The 23,419-nt window shown below is 38.7% G+C and overlaps 1 protein-coding gene across 6 annotated transcripts in view; it reads left to right on the top strand.

Annotated features, from left to right (window-relative positions):
- Positions 1-22,784, top strand: part of ELL2 (elongation factor for RNA polymerase II 2) — a 65,624-nt gene extending 42,840 nt beyond the window's left edge. For 5 of the 6 annotated variants that reach the window (XM_043514167.1, XM_038401129.2, XM_043514168.1 and 2 more), the window contains 8 exons: positions 2,962-3,086; positions 3,242-3,335; positions 6,123-6,699; positions 11,561-11,627; positions 20,541-20,712; positions 21,617-21,832; positions 22,144-22,188; positions 22,385-22,784. In XM_043514167.1, coding sequence (XP_043370102.1) covers positions 2,962-3,086; positions 3,242-3,335; positions 6,123-6,699; positions 11,561-11,627; positions 20,541-20,712; positions 21,617-21,832; positions 22,144-22,188; positions 22,385-22,501 — 1,413 coding nt within the window. In that variant the 3' untranslated portion in view covers positions 22,502-22,784. The remainder of the gene's footprint in view (positions 1-2,961; positions 3,087-3,241; positions 3,336-6,122; positions 6,700-11,560; positions 11,628-20,540; positions 20,713-21,616; positions 21,833-22,143; positions 22,189-22,384) is intronic. The other variant, XM_038401128.2, reaches the window with a different exon arrangement.
- Positions 22,785-23,419: the final 635 nt, after the last annotated feature.

The raw sequence follows: 23,419 nt of genomic DNA, 5'->3' as shown, positions 1-23,419 counted from the left end.
TCATTGACTTTTAAACCAGGAGTAAGTGTTGTCCATTTGTGAATTGAGCAATAATAAATATGCTTAAATCAGTTTTTCAGACAATATGTAGACTGAAGTATTTTTATGCAACTGTTAAAGTGTTAGCAATTGTCATTTTCTGTATTTTACTGTAATAGAGATTAGAGAGAGATTAGGATGACACATTCTGAATCTTCAGCCATGGTGTAGCCACATAGCAAAGAAATTGGACCTAGATGAAACACTGACATGTTTTAACCTGGATCAAAGAAAGGGATCGCTAATAAACTTTGAACATCTGCCAGAACAATAAACTGAAAGTTTGAATAGTGCTTTTGTTAAAATGTTCGAGGTCAGATGTCAGTTAATTGTATAGTTTAGTCATAAGCTGTACTTGTATCTTTTTTACCATAACACTGCCGTCCCCTTGTAGAACCTACTGATGCTAACATAAAATTCTAAAGGCTAAGCCTGCATAAGTTCACAGTGGGGGAAGGGGGAGATGGATTCAATGATTTTTCTCCAAGCCATCCTCCTCCATGACTGTGGTATGGAATAGCTGTCTCAATGCCTGCTACGTCCCCAGCGCATGCACCTTTCAGAAAAGCGTGCCATGCAAAGTGCTTTAATTACTACTTGGCCTTTAGAAGCCAGCAGTATAATGCTAACTCATCTTATTTCTACACTACAAAGCTTTTATTTTTAGTTCAGTAATGCTATCATTTAATCAGCAAAGTTCTATAGACTTTTTATTAGAAAGTGTTACACCATAAATCAGGTGAGCAAACTATGGCCCACGGGCTGTTTTTAAGCTGGCCCATGATCCACAGCACATGGCTCAGACCCATTCCGGCCAGGGCGCAGGGTCAGGGGCCGCATCACACAGCTCCCGGAAGCTGCAGCATGGCCCCGCTCCGGCTTCTATGTGCTCCAGTGAGAGCTGGAGGGGCGGTGCCCGCAGATGGGGCAGCATGCAGAGCCAGCTGGCTGCACCTCTGCATAGGAGCCGGAGAAGGGACATGCCACTGCTTTAGGTAAGTGCCGCTCGGAGCCTGCCCCAGCCCTAATTCTCCCCCCCCCATCCCGCTCTCCAAACCCCTCGATCCCAGTCTGGAGCACCCTCCTGCACCCCAAACTCCTCATCCCCTGTCCCTCCCTCACCGCAACCCCAATTTTGTGAGTATTTGTGGCCCACCATACAGTTTCTATTCCCCAATGTGGCCCTCGGGCCAAAAGGTTTGCCCACTCCTGCAATAAATGGTCTTGAATATGCAAGTGTATTAACTTTTAGCTAGAGGCTGAAACTGGGAGCCTAAACATAACACATGTAAGAAAACATTTTATTGAAAGTACTACTATTACCTTGCTGTTCCTAACAAATGGGTCTACTCTCTTTGATTTTTAGTTTGATTTTATTTGTTTCAGACAATATGGTAAATACTAAAAGTCTTTACAGGCAAAATATAGGCATATACAAGTCCTAGTATTTTTTTTTTTTAAATACAATATCACAACCAGCTATGACAGAATACATAAAACACTTCAAAAATGAGACATGGAACAATACAAAACATACCTAATAAATGTACTTGATCCACTAGCACACATTCAGATACCCTCTTTCTTTGAGACTTAGTCCAAACTTTTTTGGGGGAGAGGGCAAATCTGCATAAATCACAATTGTGTCCATATGCTTTTCAGTCTACAAGGCTCTCTTTAATATCTTGACTAGGAGTAACAGGCAAAGGTCCGGTTTCTGAACTTCAGAGGTCTGTTACAAATAGTACAGTCTGAAGGTCTAAAATGGGATTTGAAGGGGAAAAGTTGCCAAATTAATGCTTTGATTTGGCAGGCATCAGTGAGCATGGATTTTTACCAACATGACTCTTTTCAAATACACAGTGTATTTCTCTTCAGGAAAGGAAGGGGGACCTATCAGAAGCTGTCTTAAAGCAGAGCATTAATAGGATGTATATGCTAATAAACAACAAGGCATTAATTAGTATGGAATTATGAGTACAACATTTTTTCCTGGAATTCATGGATATCTGTTTTGCATGTACTCTTGGGGCTTATCATAGAATTAGGTGTGGAACAGGGCATGTATATCCCTTCTTAATTACATTTCTGCAGAATTTTACTTGTACCCTTATTGCATGACTAAAATGTGTTTGATACACATGGCTGAAATTGCCTTACATCTTCATTAAACCAAAACTTCTTAGGTATACTTTTAAAAAAAAAAAAAAAAAGTCACTCATTAAACTTTCAACAGTTTTTGTCCCTTTTTTGTTAAAGGGAAGATTTAGTCTTGAATCAAGTGTTGTACTATCTTGACACTCTCCGGTGGAATGCAACAACTTCATGTGGTTTCTAGGAAGTGTGAATGTACTAAACTCCATGACCCAGTCTCTGGGAAACAAGAAAAGCTACCTATTTTTGTCGTCATTTGGCTAGATAAAAAAGCTGCTCTTGCTGGCACTGCAGCATGAGTTACCACTATTCCTAAAGCTGTGCCAATTTTCTTTTTTTGTGATCTAGTATCATTGATGTCAGCAGAACTGTGTTGGCTGCTATTCCATTAGAAATACAGGAAAAATAAACACTTGAATTATAATGTTCGAACTTGAACGCCTAAAGTTAGAATTCTAAATTTGTATTTAGTCATGTAAATATGAATAAGCCTGACTAATGCACATTGACCTTCAGATCGTTTGAAAAATCAGGCCATTCTTTTATAAGTACCTAAATTCACGTACCCAAGATTGAACATTTTTGTATGTCAAAATTTTCACTATATGAAAGGTCTGTCCTTTGTTGCCTTTAAAGCCAAAGACTAGAAAATACAGAATACGTTTTTCATGGTTATATTTTCAACCTATATTTAAACTGTCCAATCTTTTCTAATATTGTAGCTTGTAGATAGCTTTAATATTTGTATTTTTAAATATATGTTTGTAGGTAGCCAACTTGAATCCCAAGGACAACTCTTACACTCTGAAGGATTATGTATTTAAAGAGATCCAAAAAGATTGGCCTGGATACAATGAGATAGACAAACAGTCATTGGAGTTAGTACTTTCTAGGTAAGTTCAAGCTTTTTCTTTAATGGTAGCAATAAAAGAATACATTGTTTGAGAAGTAACAAACTTCTTTCTTCCCAAATAATGTAAGATCTATTAGAGCATCTTTTTCTTGATTTTTTTTTCCTTGTAACCTGGAATATGGGTGATCTTTACAGAAAACTAAATTCATCTCAGAATGCCACCAGCACCAGTCATTTGGAATCTCCTCTAAGTTCTTCTAAAGATGCTGCATCTGCTTCTCCTTCCCAGGTATTTAATTTGTGATTTTCTTTATATTGCAATATGATGCAGTCAGACTTAATACATACAAGTTTTATATTGGAGTGAAAGCTTTAATAATGTAATGAGAAGCACCAATACTCCTTCTAATGTATGAAGAAGGTGAAGCAACTATTTCTGGGTAATTGGATGGTGGCATAGAATATAACTTAAAAAAAATAGTTGCACCATGGAAGACCTGTGGAACTGATGTGTGGGGTTTTTTTAAAAAAAATTCTTGTCATGTAGTTCCTAAGAACCTCCACTTAATCCTGTTTTTAGAGATCAAATAACATTGTAGTAAACCAGACTTCTACGTAGATGGCTCATAAAATGTTTTGTGAATATAGATTCTCAAATATAGCCTATTGCTATGGTATCTGAACTCGTAAGTGACCATAACAAAATGTAACTATTAATAGCATGTTGGCAAAAGTTGTGTCCTTACTCACGGTTGAATTTGTCCTCAAAGGCTTAACTTTTTAGGTGTCAGTCACTTTCTGGTTGTTAAATACTTAGACAAAAAATATACCTCATATATTGCCAAACAATTTATCTTGGTGCGTCTTGGTACTTCAAATGAAGGCAAGATATTTGTATTACTTAACTCTTGTACCCTGTTGTATGCTGTCATAACCATAAGGGTAGCCTAAAATTCCTCCTTACCTGTAAGGGGTTAAGAAGCTCAAATAACGTGGTTGGCACCTGACCAAAGGAACCAATGGGGACAAAACGTACTTTCAAATCTGGGGGTGGGGGAGAGAGGCTTTGTTTTGGGTTCTTTGTTTCTATGTTTGCTCTTGGGAGTAAGAGGGACCGGATATCAATCCATGTCCTCCAAACCATTCTGAACCAGTCTCTCATATTACAGAAATTGTAAGTACAGCCAGGCAAGGCGTATTAGTTTCTTTGTTTTCTCAACTTGTGAATTTTCCCTTTGCTGGAGGAAGGTTTATCCCTGTTTTGTTATAACTCTGAAACTAAGGCTAGAGGGGGTTCCTCTGTGTTTTGTGCATCTTTTGTTACCCTGTTAACTTATCTTCCAACCTGATTTTACAGGGGGGATTTTTACCTTTTTTTTTTATTAAATAAAATTCTTCTTTTAAGAACTAATTATTTTTTTTCGGTGTCCAAAGATCCAGGGATTTGGGTCTGTGTTGACTTTGTAACAAATTGGTTAGGATATTATTCTCAAGCCTCCCAAGGAAAGGGGGTGTAAGGGCTTGGAGGGATATTTTGGGGGAACAGGAACTCCAAGTGGTCCTTTCCCTGATTCTTTGACTGAATCACTTGGTGGTGGCAGCATACTGTTCAAGGACAAAGTGGAATTTGTGCCTTGGTGAAGTTTTTTTTTTTTTTTTTTTTTTTAACCTAGCTGGTAAAAATAAGCTTAGGGGGTCTTGCATGCGAGTCCCAACATCTGTACCCCAGAGTTCAGACTGGGGAAGGAACCCTGGCATATGCTGTGGGTGTTCGGTCTATCTGTACTGTCATATTGTTTTGATATTTGATTTTTCTGTCATGCAGGCATTTTTATGCTGCAGCCTTTTAACCCTTAGTTTAAATGCAGTATTTACCCTGGACAAGCCAGAAATAAGGTGTTTTTAGGGCAGCAATATTGTTTTTGGGAAAAAATAATTTATTTTTGCTGTGGGGGGTGTTCAGATATCAGTTATGATTAAGTGTAGTCCACTGGGTAAAGGATGGAACTGAGAGAGAAGACCTGGGTTCTAGATGCAGTCTGGCTGTATGTTTCTGAGACCTTGGATAAATCACTTATTTCTCTGTGCTTCCCTTGTTCATCTATAAAATTGAGATAATACCCACTTTAATTAAGCACTGGGAGACTTTCAGATGAAAAGCACTATTTAAGATAAAGCATCAGTGATTGCAGTAAAAATATAAAATAGCACTATAGCAAAGGCTATAGAAGAAGAGCATTCTAAAAATTATTGGGTGGTGCTTTCATTTGCTGTTTCAGGACAGGTGAAACTAAGTACTAAACATCCTGTACTGAGGCCATTAACATATTTGGGACAGGGGAAAATAAATAAATATACCTGTTTCTTGCCAACTTTGGCTACTGTTTCTCATAGTAGTGAAATAGTATAAATTGTGTGGTTCCATCTGCTCGAACACACACACTGAATCTGGAAGTAATTCAGCTATGTGGTACAGAGCTCTGCTTGGCACTTCTGGGCAGAGGCACTGCGTTGTACTGAAACATAAGCAATATATGCTTGTTTAGCAAACTGACATGAGTCAGATAGTATTTCAAAAGAACTCCAGTATTCTCTGAGGATAATTTAGACCCCAGGCTCCCTATAGCAGAAACTAGATTTTTCCTTGCCCCTTTTTGAGGTTTAGGCTTTCTGATATGCACACTGTTCCACATTGGTTGGAACTGCTTGAATAAAACAGACTATATAGAGGCAGCAACTGTTTACTTACTGAATGTATCTGCACTGCACAAATATCTACAGTACTGACTAACCTGTCATGTTCCAGCATGGACTGTGATACTTCCCCATACAATGTCTTATGTGATTTCAAAGTCTTGGTCACAGATCTGAAGGGGATCTTCTCAGAATGACAAATTTTTTTTAAAGCTATCTAGATATATTTTTTAAGCATGAAACAAAGCACATGTTTAGCTGTCATGATCTTCATCTTATCTAAAGATAAACTAGAAAGCATAAGAGTAGGTTTTAATCAGTTTGTTGTAGATGTACCTTAGAATTGGATTAAATGGAAACTAATGATCTTTTTTTATTGCAGAAACGGCTGTTGGATTCAGATTTTATTGATCCTTTAATGAATAAAAAACCAAGAATATCTCACCTTACCAATAGAGTTCAACCAACATTAAATGGTCACTTGACTGCTTCCAACGAGAGAGCTGCTGCACCACCACCACCACCACCTCCCCCTGCAGCCGCTGCCACCCCAACTCCTCCAACGCTTCCTTCAACTCGCCTTCCTGTTTCAAATCCTCCTCAGCCGGTAAACTCTAACTCCAATTCCCCTAGCACTCCTGAAGGCCGAGGGACTCAAGACCTTCCTGTTGATAGTTTTAGTCAGAATGGCAACAGCATCTTTGAGGACCAGCAAGAAAAATATACCTCTAGGACTCCTTTGGAAATGCCAGCACCCACTGCAGTTGAGTTAGCGTGTCCAAAGTCAACTGATGAGGTACATTCAGTGTTGCACAAAAAATCCAAAAAGAAGTCAAAAAAACATAAGGAGAAGGACCAAATAAAAAAACATAACATGGAGAGTATGGAAGAAAAGGAGAAAGACCTTAAGAGAGAAGAAATTGTCAAGCTGAAAAATTCCAGTTTGGATTCAAGTGAAGGTATTTAAAAAAGCAGCGCTTTAAATTACTTTATGGATAAGTGAGATTGATCTAGTGGGTAAAACAATGGACCAGAAATAAGACCTCAGTTCCACTCCTAACTGCTACTGATTCACTAAACATTGAACAAGTTACTTAACCTCTCTCTGCTGCCTCCTTCCATAGCTGTAAAATGGGAATAATGATAGTTACCTGCCTTTACATATAGCAATTTTCACCTGAACCAAAGTGCAAATTATTACCTTACTAAGCTTTAAGGCTATAGAAAAACAAAGGGGAGGAATGACACATGTACATGAGTACAGCTATATTGGCATTCCAGACAAAATGTTGTTCAATTTTATTTTTGGTATGATTGACTTCAGCTTTTGAACAACAGGAATAATTTTTATTTTTAAAAAATTATAAACAATTCATTGTTGGATGGGATGTTGGGTAATCAAAAGGAGAGAACAAAATACTATTTTGGTTTTGTTTTATAAACTATGAGGTGTTCACATACCACTTTGAGTGCAGGGCAGTTTAATTATTAACTGTATTAGGTCAAATCAATTTATCAATGGGCATCAGTACTGTTAATGTTTACAGTTTCTTCAGAGAACTGACTGTGACTTCATGGCTGTGAAATGACTTCTAAAGAAAAAGCAAACCAACTGAAATTTGATTGACCAAACAGTAAACATTGTTATTGAATCTCACAGTACAATGTTCTCATTTCACAGTGGCTGGAAGATCAACGCACAGAAAATTAATGAATTTTGCAAATTAACAAGTAAAAGTACACACTAAAGGAAGAGATAATGTTGCATAACATACACTTAACTGCAATTTATTTTTAATTATAGTACAGTAGCAATTGTAGAGTAATTTTGTGTTTTTAACAAAAAAAAAAAAAAAATCTAGCATTGTGAATCTTTATTCCAGATCTCTGAGAGTTGGGAAGAGACTGTTTTCTCTTTACAAAAAACCTTGCAGTTTACTCAGATGCAAACTAAAGTTTCAGTTTGGACACCTCTCTCCTTCCTCTTTCCTGCTCCAGAAATTATTCTTACAACTACTTTAAGCAGTAGTGGAGAGGATATTAAAAAATCTTAAAATCCTGCTTGTAAAACCAAATGAAAGCTTACCAAATATATTTGCAAAAAGAAAAGGAGTACTTGTGGCACCTTAGAGACCAACAAATTTATTAGAGCATAAGCTTTCGTGAGCTACAGCTCACGTCATCGGATGCATTTGGTGGAAAAAACAGAGGAGAGATTTATATACATACACACACACACACAGAGAACATGAAACAATGGGTTTATCATACACACTGTAAGGAGAGTGATCACTTAAGATAAGCCATCACCAGCAGCGGGGGGGGCCTTTCATGGTGACAAGCAAGGTAGGTTTCAGAGTAGCAGCCGTGTTAGTCTGTATTCGCAAAAAGAAAAGGAGTACTTGTGGCACCTTAGAGACTAACAAATTTATTAGAGCATAAGCTTTCGTGAGCTACAGCTCACTTCATGAGGTGTTCCTCTGATATTCTTGTTAACTGCTGGAATTAGCCTACCTTGCTTGTCACCATGAAAGGTTTTCCTCCTCTCCCCCCCCCCCCCCCCCCCCCCCGCTGCTGGTGATGGCTTATCTTAAGTGATCACTCTCCTTCCAGTGTGTATGATAAACCCATTGTTTCATGTTCTCTCTGTGTGTGTGTGTGTGTGTGTGTGTGTGTATAAATCTCTCCTCTGTTTTTTCCACCAAATGCATCCGATGAAGTGAGCTGTAGCTCACGAAAGCTTATGCTCTAATAAATTTGTTAGTCTCTAAGGTGCCACAAGTACTCCTTTTTCTTTTTGCGAATACAGACTAACACGGCTGCTACTCTGAAACCAAATATATTTGCTTTCCTAATATTTTTTTTAAGTTTGTGGAATGTGGCTGTTAACTCAAAATCCATAAGATATCAGTTGGAGCTACAAAGTTTTTTAATATTGACATTTAATAAACAAATATCAAGTGTAAGTTAGGGCAATTCCTTTAACCTTGCATTTCACGTTTCAAGTATCTTTTGTTAAATCAGAAGTCAGATTCAGCCCTCACCTAGTCTAAAATTGTTTCATCTCTGGAAACAGAGCTGATTGTATGGATGGGATTCTCTTTGTAGACTGCTGATGGATAAACCTGGATTTTTCCGATTCATTTAGACACACAATATGGCTGCCGTTGCAGGGGTGGAATATATGTTTCTGAAAATCCTTGTGCTCAGTACACCAGTATATGGTAACATTCAGGGTACTGTCGGTCAGTTACAGAATTCTAAACGCCTAGTAAAATTCAATATTGTGCCTTAAATTGATATTTATATTGCTAAGGCACCCACAACCTGCTGGGCACCTTCAGAGAAAGACCTTGTTGTAAAATATTTTTATTAAAAAAAATACTTATTCCTTTTTAAAATTGGATTTTTGTTCATAGTACTGAAATTTGGATAACATAGGTTTTATTTGTATTATTTATTTATTTTGTATCTCTCACGGAATTCATAGTTCCTATTAAACTTAGCACTTCTGTTTATGTCTCAACTGGAGTATTTTGTCCAGTTCTGGGAGCAACATTTCAGGAAAGATGTGGATAAATTGGAGTAAGTCCAGAGAAGAGAAACAAAAATGATTAAATGTCTAGAAAACATGACCTATGAGGAAAGATTGAAAAAATTGGGTTTGTTTAGTCTAGAAGAGACGACTGAGATGAGATATAAGTTTTCAGATACATAAAAGGTTGTTACAAGGAGGAGGGAAAAAAATTGTTCTTCTTAACTGCTGAGGATAGGACAAGAAGCACTGGAGTTAAATTGCAGCAAAGGTGGTTTAGGTTGGACATTAGGAAAAACTTCCTAACTGTCAAGGTGGTTAAGCACTAGAATAAATTTGCCTAGGGAGGTTGTGGAATCTCTATCATTGAAGATTATTAAGAGCAGGTTAGACAAACATCTGTCAGGGGTGATCTAGATAATGAGTGTGGGGACTGGACTAGATGACCTCTCGAGGTCACTTCCAGTCCTATGATTCTGTAGTACAAAGAATGTCTTTTATAGGAAGAGTAATCTCTTGGTATAAATATAATTGCTTTACTCAGATACTTCTGATCTGAATCATGTATATTCTTACAGACCTCTAACTGTTGGAGCCTGAGTGAGTGCTTTGGCCAGAATATTCTGTTAAAATAACTCAGTGTTTTACAGTTTAAGGGTAACACTAACTTATCATATGTGTGGTGGTATGATCAAAAACTTGCTAGCAAAACTAAATTTATAACTTTGTGTTTTGCCAGTAAGTTCTAAATACCAATCCCATATATGAAAATATACTTAATGAATAACAACATAAGAATGGCCATACTGGGTGAGACCAGTGGTCAGTCTAGCCCAGTGTCCTGTCTTCTGGCAGTGGCCAGTGCTAGATGCTTCAGAGGGAATGAACAGAACAGGGCAATTTATCGAGTGGCCCATCCCATGTCATTTTTACTCCCAGGTTCTGACAGTCAGAAGTTTAGAGATACCCAGAGCATGGTGTTGCTTGCGTCCCTGACCATCTTGGCTAACAGCCATTGACGGGTCCATCTTCTGTGAACTTATCTAATTCTTTTTTGAACCCAGTTATACTTTGACCTTCACAAAATCCCTTGCCAACGAATTCCATAGGTTGACTGTGTTGGGTGAAGAAGTACTTGCTTTTGTTTGTGTTAAACCTGCTGCCTGTTAATTTCATCTGGCGACCCCTGGTTCTTGTGTATTGTGAAGGAGTAAATAACACTTCCTTATTCACTTTCTCCCCATCATCCATGATTTTATAGACCCTTCTCTTATCTTTTAATTGTCTCTTTTTTCTAAGCTGAACAGTCAGTATCTTTTTACTTTCTCTTCGTATGAAAGCTGTTCCATACCCCCTAATGATTTTTGTTGCCCTTCCCTGTGCCTTTTCCAATTCTAATATATCATTGTTTACATGGGGCGAGCAGAACTGCATGCAAAATGCATGGGGTGGGTCTACCATGGTTTTATATAGTGGTGGTATGATATTTACTGTCTTATTATCTATCCCTTTCCTAATGGTTCCTAACATTCTGTTAGGAATATGAGAAGAATTTTTAAAACACAGGCTCTTCCTAAAGTAGAGGAAATAGTCCCATTTGTGTTGCTTGCAAACAGATGGATTATTTAAGGATTACATTACTTTCATAACACCTTCCTGAAGAGCAACATATTGACTTGCTTTTTTGCCTGTAAAAACCAATGTTGCCATATTTAATGAGAAAATCTTCTGTTCAAAATTAAAGTCTGAATGCTAGTTAGATTTGAATAAAATGCTATAAGGACTTCTTTTGTATAGAAAGTATTCAAATTAAATTATAAACTTTGCTTACCCATAGTTGGAGGAGGAGAGGGACCATTCTTGCACCAAGAAAAGCACTTTGGCTTTCCACCCTATTGTCCTTTTAGTTTGGTCCCATGAGAGTTGCATATTGATGTAAAACTTCTAGCTTCTATTGTGTGGCCACATCTGCCACCTCAGATTTTGAATTGTTGTGAGGATGCCACAATTTATCTTGATGATATAAGGTGACCGTGGGTTAAGATTGCATTATTTTGTTGTACAGATTCTACAGTAGCTAATGCGCTTTAAACTCCTGGTATTGCCTATTGTAGAGTTAGTCGTATGGCCCCTATTGTAAACATTGTATTGTGCGCTTTAGTCATGATTACATGGTGAGACAACAGAATAGAATTCCTGGGAAGAAGCGTTCCAGACATTTCAGATTTGGATCACATTAAGTATATTAGAATCTTTTTATATGTCAACCTTTTATTTCCATATAGATGTTAAAGAGACTTGCACTGACTCTACAGATCCTTCATCAACAAGTGAACTACCAGACTACTTTGTGTAAGTAAAAGTAGGCCTAAGATTGACAAAATTCATGCCATGCACTAACAGGCAGTTCAAAACTCAACTGTGAAAGGTCGTATGTAATTAGAAAATGGAAGAGTTACCAAAATGTAACTTTTTAAAGGGCCATGTCAGTTCTGCTGGTTCTAAAAGTAGTGCCACACTATGCATTAAATATCTAAGAATATTTTTTTCGGAAGTGCTTTAAAAAGTGAAGTTCTTGAGCAGATAGTGTATTGAAATAAAGCAACAAAGTCGGTGGTAGACTTGCTCCCAGCTTAGTGGTTAGATTGCCCAGCAGGAAAGTTAAATACTGAATCTTTGGTTTTGAATATTTTTTTACTATTATATTAAATGCTCTTTATGGAACATATATAGTTAAACGATTCTGCATCAAAGAGTTTATGGACAGGATGGATTAAAAACTTAATTATATATTTTTAAAATTTAAATATTTTTTTTAAATCTCCCTTACATTATATGTGAAATTTTAAATCTATTAAGTCCTATGATTACTGTGATTAAGATTATTTTGTCATAGATATTTTTTATAAAAGTCACAGACCGGTCTCAGGCAACAAACAAAAAATCATGGAAGCCCATAGCCTGTGCTTGACTTTTACTAAAAATACCGGGGGGTGGGCTGGGGGATTAACAGTCCTTTTTGGGTCAGGCTCCCTACAATTACGACACTGTGAAATTTCAGATTTAAATATCTGAAATCAAGAAATGTATGATCTTTAAAATCCTATGACTGTGAAATTGACCAAAATGGACCATGAATTTGGTAGGGCCCTACTGACGAAGCACTAATAGAAAAGATGACAACTTTTTTTAACTTTCCCTATAACATTTACTTTATTTGCACCCAGCTGTTAGCCCTTATCTTTAACAGTTTAATTGTAATACATATAAAACTGTCTACTTACTATTTTTAACCCTACCTGCAATCAAATTATAGCTAAGCCTCACTTTGTGACGTCTAAACTGACTCCATTTATTCCCAAAGACTTCCACAAGACAAAATGTTCCTCCTCGCTCAGCATAAATGAAAATGTTGAAAGAACAGTGGCAGGCGCTTGAGGACTGGTGATCCCCTAGGCTAATGTGCACCTTGGGAGTTTGTACTGTCCTTCACATAGCTGGGGGCCTTGTGTAGTAGAGTGGCTCAAGGAAGGAACTGGCCAGTCATGCCATACACCTTAGCATACTGCTTCCTGCTGAGTCTCCTTCTAATCTGAGGCCTAGCATTTCATGTTTTTTCTATAACGAACAATTTGTCACTCTGTAAGTGGAGTAGATGGTGTTTTCTGCCCTGCTTTCAATATATCCGATTTATTCTGAGCAAGATGTATTCCTCATCACCTGTGTTTGCATTCTGATATTCCAGTGAAGTCATAACACTGTGTTTAGGACTTCACAATTTCCATGACAGGTTGTGATGTAATAAATGCAGGACTGATGTCCTTGCGAGATTAAATAACAGGAGAAGATGGGCTGTGACAAAATAAATCCTGGCTTAAATATAGTTTTTGTATTGCTACAAATATATGAAAGAAACTAAAACATGACTGAGGGATTTCAGTGAATGTTTGAATACTTTCACCAATATAAAAGTTCCTTTGCTCAGTAGGTTAAAGTTGTCAACCTTTTTGTCTCTAATGGTTTTTGTCACTATAACATTATAGTGTGTGTGTGTGTGTGTGTGTGTGTGTGTGTATACAGTTTATATATAACTGTATCCTTGCTGCATTTCAATTAAATAATGACTTTGGCTAATGTGTGTACAAAATATCTATACAAAACACACATTAGCAATGATCATGAAATATATGCTTAGGTATGTTTCTGTATGAGCTACGTATATCTAACTACAACTTTACATTCCCTGCACCCTATATGAACATTCTAGGTTTATCTGGCATGAAAAGAACACCAATTACAATTAAATCATAGGAACACTTCTCTGTTTCTGTGACATATGGTTTTAGCCCTGTAGGAGCCTGAAGCCCTTGTGGTTGTTTTTTAAATGGTCACTGAAACTAAAGCAGCACCACCTGTAATAGGAAAATAGTTGGAAGTCAGCACTTTTTTAGTGAAACACAGTACATGATGTACGTGATGTATTTCTAAAGAGGGAGATTTGTGATCTAGTGCATAGTTCAGGAGTGACAAACCTGAGCCTGAGAAGGAGCCAGAATTTACCAATGTACATTGCCAAAGAGCCACAGTAATACATCAGCAGCCCCCCATGAGCTTCCGTCTCCGCCCCCCCGCTCTCAGTGCCTTCCACCCACCAGCAGCCCCGCCAATCAGCGCCTCCCCCTCCTTCCTCGCACCTTTCAGTCAACTGTTTCGTGGCATGCAGGAGGCTCAGAGGGGAAGTGGAAGGAGCAAGGGCATGGCAGGCCAGGGGACGGGATGAGAAGGGGTGGAGTGGGGGCAGGGCCTATGGCAGAGCCAGGGATTGAGCAATGAGCACCCCCCAGCACATTGGAAAGTTGGCGCCTGTAGCTCCAGCCCTGGAGTCAGTGCCTATACAGGGAGCCGCATATTAACTTCTGAAGAGCCGCATGTGACTCCAGAGCCACAGATTGGCCACCCCTGGCATAGTTTATAGTTTCCAAACTTGCCTTAGATTTAAAAAAATAATTAAAAATACTCTTCAGAGAATATTGTAATGCTACATCAGATGTCATCCACTCAAACTGTGGTAAGCCATTAAAGCTTTGATGCAGCCTGACCACCGGCTGACCTTGAAACTGCTGCAGAAAATATTCGTTTTACCATAAAACTGCTCACCAGAGAGCTGCAAAAATCAGGGGACCTTGATTCAAAATTAAGGATGAGCTTTCTGAAAAGTACAGAGAGCCTTGGTTATAACTGTATGTAGTGAGAAGTAAAAATGGATCAGCAAACACATTTTTCCACTTACATATGGCACCTAGAAACTAGAGTGGTGAGCATATTAAAATGAATAAATAGGTGTGAAAAACTGAGACGTGCTAATAAATCTTAATGTTAGCTCCTTAACTCATTCCATAGAAGATTATGTGAAATTTTTCAATATGCCAAAAATGTAAGATTTAGCTGTGTAACTCTCTTGTCTTGACACAGCTGAATGTTGAACATTTTCTAGAATTTAAGAACTTGTCTCAGACTGAAACAACTATTGTAGCAGAGCCAATCTGTTGGCTAAATATGTATTTTTAGAACATTTAAAAATCAATATTTACCAGAATTCCTTGGACCAGTTCTAAAAATGCTACATATAGCTTTTGAAGATGCTCAGCAGCTGTATTTTAAGTTTTATTGGTGGCTTTACATTTTTCTTCAAAATGTAAACATCAAATAATATCTTACCCAATGTTAGTTGTGCTACTAACAAAGCACTCTTTTGCTATTCTGTGAATTTTTTTTTATTCCAAAAACTACAAAAAAAAAAAAGTCAACATGGCTTTTCTTAAACTCATTCCTCAACTTAAAGGAGAAAGGAGTGAGGTTTTTGATGGCAGTTCTAAAGTGGCCAGAATTGAAATGCTGACTCAACCCTAATTAGCATGCTGCTATAATATAAAACAGTGATTAATTGTAGTGTACATATGACTTCAGTGCTAGAATCTCATTGCCTGCACATGTAAAATATATCAGCTGATATATTTGGTAATGAGCCCTGTGGTCACTGCAGCACACGCCCCTTCTCCTGCATATACATGTCTGGTAAAATAGTGGGGACAGGACTGCTCCTCTGTTGGCTAATCCTGCCCTCTGATTAAGCTATAGGTCAGTTAAACCAGGAATAACTGCAACATTATTTCAGGCAGACGAGTTCAGTCCCAACCGGGGGCAAGCTTTCTCTAACAGTCAGTTTTTTAACTTGTACCATCTTTAACACGATAAAAGATGGATCTGATAAACATGCATGAAAAGAATGAAAATAAATTTGGCCCAGCTTTCAAACTCCTTTCTCTCTCAATTCCTTGCCCCCTGGAGCAATTGATAATCCTGCTCCTCCAACAGAACTAATATGGCAGAGTAAGACAAATACCATAATACCAGTAGATGCATATATGGGGCTAGGATGAAGCCATGAAGTCACCACCCAAGCATGGTGATGACAAAGCTAATTTACAACTTGGCATGTTGGGTGCAAATAACATTGTTACAGCTGGGAAGAGAAAGATATTCCACTTCACGTAAGAATTTTGCTTTTTTTCAAATTTGTTTCTGTTCTGATTCAGAATGTAAATTAGAAATGTCCTGCAAAAGGGGATGGAGCAGTCCACTTGACAGACCCTGGAAGCCCTTTGGTCAAGGAACCAGATCAGCTGGCAGGAAAGCAGGCAGTGTCGTCATAAACCAGCCTGATTTCCAAAATTGAGTGGTCTACACAAAGCAATTTGATTTTGACAAACTGTCAAATTCCATTAAAAATCCTGTGTAGTTGGAATTTTTCTGACCAGCTATAATTATTATATTAAGGCAATAACACATACATGGAGTAAGCATAGAAATACTGTCCAGCTTAATGACACTCATACACTGATCGGAGTTAAGACCTACGTGACTTCATTTTGTTTTTGCATAGATCTAGGAGCAATAAAATAAAACAGGTCTATATTCCACTCTAGTGTACCTTCCTCTTCAGGTGGGCTCCTTCTGATGTACAGTAATGGTAGTACTTTGCTTGAGCACTCGATTCAGTGATTACTGCAAAATAAGAGTTTGCTTCTGTCTTATTTACCCATATGAAATCCCTGCTTGCAAATCACCATAGCTGCAGTGGATCAGTCTCTATTGTGCCAATTAAATTCAATAAAACCAAAAAATAAATGTTTCTTTAAATGGACTATACTAACTCCAGTTATATGTAGTATAACATACTGCTTTTAGCAAAACAACCTAGGATTATACAAAAATAGGTCACAAAGGGAGATGAATAAACATGGATTGAGGTATATTACTAAACAGAGCAAGCCTATTGAATTTAAAGAAAGAATAGTTTATGTGGAATACCAGCTGATGTGGATAGGCAAAAGTCTTGACAACATTCAAAACTCTTGCCTTATTTGTTGGATTACAGTTGGTCTTGATTTTGTGTATTGCCTATATTTCCTACAATATGAATTTTAATGTAGAAAGACACTTGTTCTCATCTTATTCAAAATTACCATTTCATCAGCATTTCCTGAAAAGTTGAAGGGTACAAACTGTGTTGATTGGGCATCTTCTATAAGAACATTAAGCAGCAGCTTTTAGGACAGCATTGTGAGTTGCATTTGAAAACGGCTTCCTAAATCGCTCTTAATTTGGACTAGATTGTATCTGTAGTGGTTGGGAAAATAAATGTGTGTCTTCTGCATCAATCGTGGACAGTGCCTATAGATTCTGGAAGTACTAGTGGAGTTTTTGGGCTATGACCAGTTGTATGATTCATGTTCTCCTGGTTTTTGATATCTACCAGAGACAAATATGTCAATCCCCTTAAGGAGAAACTTGCCAGTTAAGTTGCTTAAAAAGAGGAATGAGCAAGAGAAGCTGGTGGCAAAGCAGTTCTGCTGATACTTTGGAGTGTAAAAAAAAAACTTCATAGAATCGTAGAATATCAGGGTTGGAAGGGACCTCAGGAGGTCATCTAGTCCAACCCCCTGCTCAAAGCAGGACCAATCCCCAACTAAATCATCCCACCCAGGGCTTTGTCAAACCTGACCTTAAAAATCTCTAAGGAAGGAGATTCCACCACCGCCCTAGGTAACCCATTCCAGTGTTTCACCACCCTCCTAGTGAAAAAGTTTTTCCTAATATCCAATTTAAACATCCCCCACTGCAACTTGAGACCATTACTCCTCGTTCTGTCATCTGCTACCACTGAGAACAGTCTAGCTCCATCCTCTTTGGAACCCCCTTTCAGGTAGTTCAAAGCAGCTATCAAATCCCCCCTCATTCTTCTCTTCCGCAGACTAAACAATCCCAGTTCCCTCAGCCTCTCCTCATAAGTCATGTGTTCCAGTCCCCTAATCATTTTTGTTGCCCTCCGCTGGACGTTTTCCAATTTTTTCACATCCTTCTTGTAGTGTGAGGCCCAAAACTGGACACACTACTCCAGATGAGGCCTCACCATGTCGAATAGAGGGGAATGATCACGTCCCTCGATCTGCTGGCAGTGCTCCTACTTATACATCCCAAAATGCCATTGGCCTTCTTGGCAACAAGAGCACACTGTTGACTCATATCCAGCTTCTCATCCACTGTAACTCCTAGGTCCTTTTCTGCAGAACTGCTGCCTAGCCATTCAGTCCCTAGTCTGTAGCAGCGCATGGGTTTCTTCCATCCTAAGTGCAGGACTCTGCACTTGTCCTTGTTGAACCTCATCAGATTTCTTTTGGCCCAATCCTCTAATTTGTCTAGGACCCTCTGTATCCTATCCCTACCCTCCAGCGTATCTACCTCTCCTCCCAGTTTAGTGTCATCTGCAAACTTGCTGAGGGTGCAATCCATGCTATCCTCCAGATCATTAATGAAGATATTGAACAAAACTGGCCCGAAGACCGACCCTTGGGGCACTCCACTTGATACCAGCTGCCAACTAGACATGGAACCATTGATCACTACCTGTTGAGCCTGACAATCTAGCCAGCTTTCTATCCACCTTATCGTCCATTCATCCAGCCCATACTTCAACTGACTGGCAAGAATACTGTGGGAGACGGTGTCAAAAGCTTTGCTAAAGTCAAGGAACAACACGTCCACTGCTTTCCCCTCATCCACAGAGCCAGTTATCTCATCATATAAGGCAATTAGATTAGTCAGGCATGACTTGCCCTTGGTGAATCCATGCTGACTGTTCCTGATCACTTTCCTCTCCTCTAAGTGCTTCAGAATCGATTCCTTGAGGACCTGCTCCATGATTTTTCCAAGGACTGAAGTGAGGCTGACTGGCCTGTAGTTCCCAGGATCCTCCTCCTTCCCTTTTTTAAAGATGGGCACTACATTAGCCTTTTTCCAGTCATCTGGGACTCCCCCGATGGCCATGAGTTTTGAAAGATAATGGCCAATGGCTCTGCAATCACATCCGCCAACCTCTTTAGCGCACTCGGATACAGTGCATCCAGCCCCATGGATTTGTGCTTGTCCAGCTTTTCTAAATAGTCCCGAACCACTTCTTTCTTCACAAAGGGCTGGTCACCTCCTCCCCATGCTGTGCTGCCCAGTGCAGCAGTCTGGGAGCTGACCTTGTTCCTGAAGACAGAGGCAAAAAAAGCATTGAGTACATTAGCTTTTCCCACATCCTCTGTCACTAGGTTGCCTCCCTCATTCAGTAAGGGGCCCACATGTTTCTTGACTTTCTTCTTGTTACTAACATACCTGAAAAAACTCTTCTTGTTACTCTTAACATCTCTTGCTAGCTGCACCTCCAGGTGTGATTTGGCCTTCCTGATTTCACTCCTGCATGCCTGAGCAATATTTTTATACTCTTCCCTGTTCATTTGTCCAATCTGCCACTTCTTGTAAGCTTCTTTTTTGTGTTTAAGATCAGCAAGGATTTCACTGTTAAGCCAAGCTGATCGCCTGCCATATTTACTATTCTTTCTACGCATCAAGATGGTTTGTCCCTGTAACCTCAATAACTTCCTTGATCCCTGTCAGCCTGCTCATTCTTTTTAGAGCCTGGATGTAGAACAGAGACTACTTAAAAATCTGACCGCTGTCTCCAACATCATTGATCACAAGATAAACATACCTCTGGGTCATGAAAGAAATAGATGGAGGTGATCCTGCTCCATTACTTAATCTGAGAGTATCCAGAGAGTACAACTGGGCAGTGTCTCCTCTGCCCTAAATGCTGCTGCTGTTCCCTTCTGCTTGATATATGTAGGGCACTTGGGATTGTGGTGCCTCTGGAGACACGGACATAGTAGTTGATGGGCTTTCCCAATGTCTGGTCAGAATAAAGGTTTGGATGAGGGCTAGTTGGCTGAGGCTAAAGTCAGACATGACCGAAGGCAACAGTGTATTTGGGAAACCTGGAAAAAAGACAAAGATTATATCTGCTCTTTTGATTGTTTGCCTACTTTTAAACACACACACACACACACACACACACACACACACACACACACACACACACACACACACACACACACACACACACACACACACACACACACACACACACAGCTGCAGACCTCATTACATCTTGTTTTATGTTGCCTATCATGTTTCACAGATTCTTTAGATGACTTTGACTCTTACTTAATACAGCACAATTATTAGGATAAAATATTAATTTAACTTCCTATTCAAGAGCGAAACATTTGCCAAATCTTGAAATAAATTATTGTATCAATTCAAACCCTCCCAAATGCCAGAAAAAAAACTGGTCTGCTTAAGCAGTGTTCCCAGAAGGTAAATGCATTTTGCTCTAGCAGATCAATACAGGAAACAAATTCTGAAATTAAAGGGCCATCATAGCAAATGAGTTGCCAGCAGCTCCGCTCTTATTTAAATAGAGGTATTGGTTCTGTTTAATTTGAATGCATGTTAACTGTTCTGTGTATGCTCCTACAGTTGTAGATAGTCTAATGACTTCTGAAATAAAGACCATATAGAGTAAAATACTTACACATCTATAGACTGCAATTTGCCATTGAAATATTGTAGGTTCTGTTAAAGATCATTTGTAATACAGACTCTAAAAACCACCTCAACCAAAGTGTACAGTTTAATATTTGTCTATCACAACAAGACAGAAGTATATTTTAAATTAGTCAAATCTTTGACTTACTGAGAATTGAACTGTAATAGTAATGTATGGCTTGCAATGAACTACAGCTACTTGCAATGAACTGTAACAATTTTATACCAACGGCATTTCATGGAAGATAAGTGTAACTGTACTCTTTCCATTAGAAAATATATAGCTATTGTCTCATATGAGCAACGCCAGAGTTACAAGGATGACTTCAATGCAGAGTATGATGAATACAGAAGCTTACATGCCAGGATGGAGAATGTCACTAGAAGATTTATGAAACTTGATGCTCAGCGTAAGCTCCTTTCTCCAGGATCTAAGGAGTATCAGGTAAAGAGGAATAGAATGCATTTTGTGAGCCAGTTTTACCTTTTTGCTTTGTTTTTAGATCACCCTCTTCTTCCTCTCCCCAAACCCCAAATGTTTAAGCATGTAGCCAAATACTCCAAACTTTCTAAAAACTAATATACAAGATAAAAATTGGACTTCACAGAAAATCCTTAGATGAATGTATAATTTGGTAGAGTAAAACACTTAATTTGGCAGAAGCATCTTTTGTCTCAGGTACTTGGATCCCATCACCAAATGATTTGAGAGCCCCACAATTGAATGTATTTGTCCTCTCACCACCCCTAAAAGGTAGGGAGGTGCTATTATCCTCATTTTAAAAATGAGGAGCTGAGGCATGGGGAGGCTTTGACTTGCCCCATTTCACAAGAAGTCTGTGGCAAAGCAGAGGTCTCCCAAGGTCTAGGCTAATCACTGAAACAAATTGCAGGGTGCCAGATCATCTAACAAACTATTGACCTGAAGTATATGATTCTAGGTTTGTGTAGTATGTGGCATTGTAGGTTTGTGCAAGATGAGAAGTTTAGTGCTGATTGTAGCTCACGCTCTTGTGTGGGATCAGAATATACGAGTGGGAGGAAATAAATAAATTGACAGTCTCTGGAGCAGCAACTCTAAATTTTTCCCCATAACCTGCGTCCCCAAGGGGGCCTGTTGTTGGCAGCAGATGGGCCAGGAAACTGTTCCCAAACTGTGGATATAGTCCTGTTGTGCAGAGGAATTTGTTCCTCTATAATCTTTCTTCCAACCATAGCAGTCCCATAGGACCAATAGCTATGTTGCTATTGGTTACTGGCCTCAGTTTCTCTGACCTTCCTGAAAGAACAGTGAGCAACCAAGGTTAATAATGTCTCGGGAAATGTTAACTCCACAACTTTTCTTACAGGTTTTCCAGGCTTTGGGAGGGTGGGAGAAGATCCCTCCCCTTAGACGTAGGCAAGGCCTTACGTTAAGTAGCATGTGGCTGCACAATATTTTACAGGGGGCATTGAGAAGGTGGCTATACAAGAGGATCTTCAAACATAGCCACTCCATGGCCTTATCGCAGCTTTGTCTGCAGACTTGCTCTTCTCCACAGCAGGAGGGTGACCAGAGAATAAAGGTTTGTCTTTGCAAACGTTTATTTCTTGACAAGCTGGGATGTGAATCTATTTGCTGCAGACTAACTATCCTTGTGGACTAAAAGTGCATTAATGGACGTCAGCAGGACCTACACGGGCAGTTAGTCCATGGCGGGCTAGATTCATACTCCAGCTTGCCACGAACTAAATGTTTGTGTAGACGAGGCTTAAATGTCTGTGTGGTAAAACTGAAAATCTTCATCCCACTCTTCTACCCTTTTAATATTCAGTTGCACTTTGCAACAGTGAAATGGTCTTCAAATGGTTTTTATTTCAATTTTCTTACTTGCAGGTAGTTCATGAGGAAGTCCTACAGGAATATCAGAAGATCAAACAGGTGTGTACAACTGGGAGGTGGGAAGTATGGCTAGGTTAAACACTTTCATAATCGTTCTGTGTACAAGGTCTGGATGCCCTTTTTAGTGATGGGCATTCAGATGAAAATATTGCAAAAATGTTTCTGCGCCCTGATTTGTTTCTCTTTTTTTTTTTTTTTTTTTTTTTTTTTTTTTTTTTTTTTTTTTTTTTTGCAGTCGAGTCCCAACTATCATGAGGAAAAGTACAGATGTGAATATCTTCATAACAAACTGGCTCATATTAAAAGACTAATAGGTGAATTTGACCAACGACAAGCAGAGTCATGGCACTAGAGCTCTGCTTGGACCAGATGATGTGAATAAACTTAAGCTTATTTATTTAAAATTCCACATGAGTTGCTCTAAGATTCTAAAAAGATTAAACTTTTGCATTACAAAAGTTTCAGTATTAGCAGACTTGAGTTACTACTTTTGTTGTTGAGGTTGCTTCTCTGCATATTTGAAGCTGCTTTTTTCTGGTCCCTTCTTTTCCTTAAGACTTATATTTGTCCATGGAAATCATTTTACCAGTAGATACTGGGGACTCAATGTCTCTACTTTGAAGTTCTGCACATTTTAAAAAAAAAAAATGTAGCAAGTTGAAATGCTTTTGGATAAATATAAGTCTGTTTTCTTGTTAATGCAAACTCTTTGCCTTAAACGGTAGAAGGTTTAAAATTTGCACAAAATTTTTAAAGAAAGTGAAAACATTGTTTTGGAGGGTTAAAAAGAGGCGTGTGTATATATGAAAGCTATATACAGCCTCTTTATCGACAACAGTAACTTACCCCTGCAATTTAAACCCCCATTGCAATGGTTGCCTTAAGGTGTTTGCTTGTGTGTGCTTAGTGTAGTTAAATTATTAGCTACACTGCTTCCCATTTTATTAAAACAACGGGAAGCACTCTGTGGCCTACCAGCGTCTGAAAGCGTGTGCTTGTACTGTATGTGTGCAAGGTTGTGTGGGTGTGAGCATGATGGGGGGAGAAAAAAAGCTGCTACTTGAAGTAGGCCAAACGCTCAGGTTAAAACAACTGAGGAGTGTTGCTGTAGGTTTTTTCCTATAAAATTGCCACTTCTATTGTGGAAGATGAAAGCATTTCCATTTCAACAGTTTGTCAGCTTTATTAATGTCGGGGAAAATTGAAACTTTACAAAAATTAAACAGATCTATAGTTTTTGGGCAAAATTATAAAATTTGACATGTAGGTG

This window comes from Dermochelys coriacea, chromosome 5, assembly GCF_009764565.3.
Source record: "Dermochelys coriacea isolate rDerCor1 chromosome 5, rDerCor1.pri.v4, whole genome shotgun sequence".
Classification (NCBI taxonomy): domain Eukaryota; kingdom Metazoa; phylum Chordata; order Testudines; family Dermochelyidae; genus Dermochelys; species Dermochelys coriacea.
Note: the sequence above shows the minus strand (reverse complement) of the source record. Positions and strands in the feature narration are given on the sequence as shown.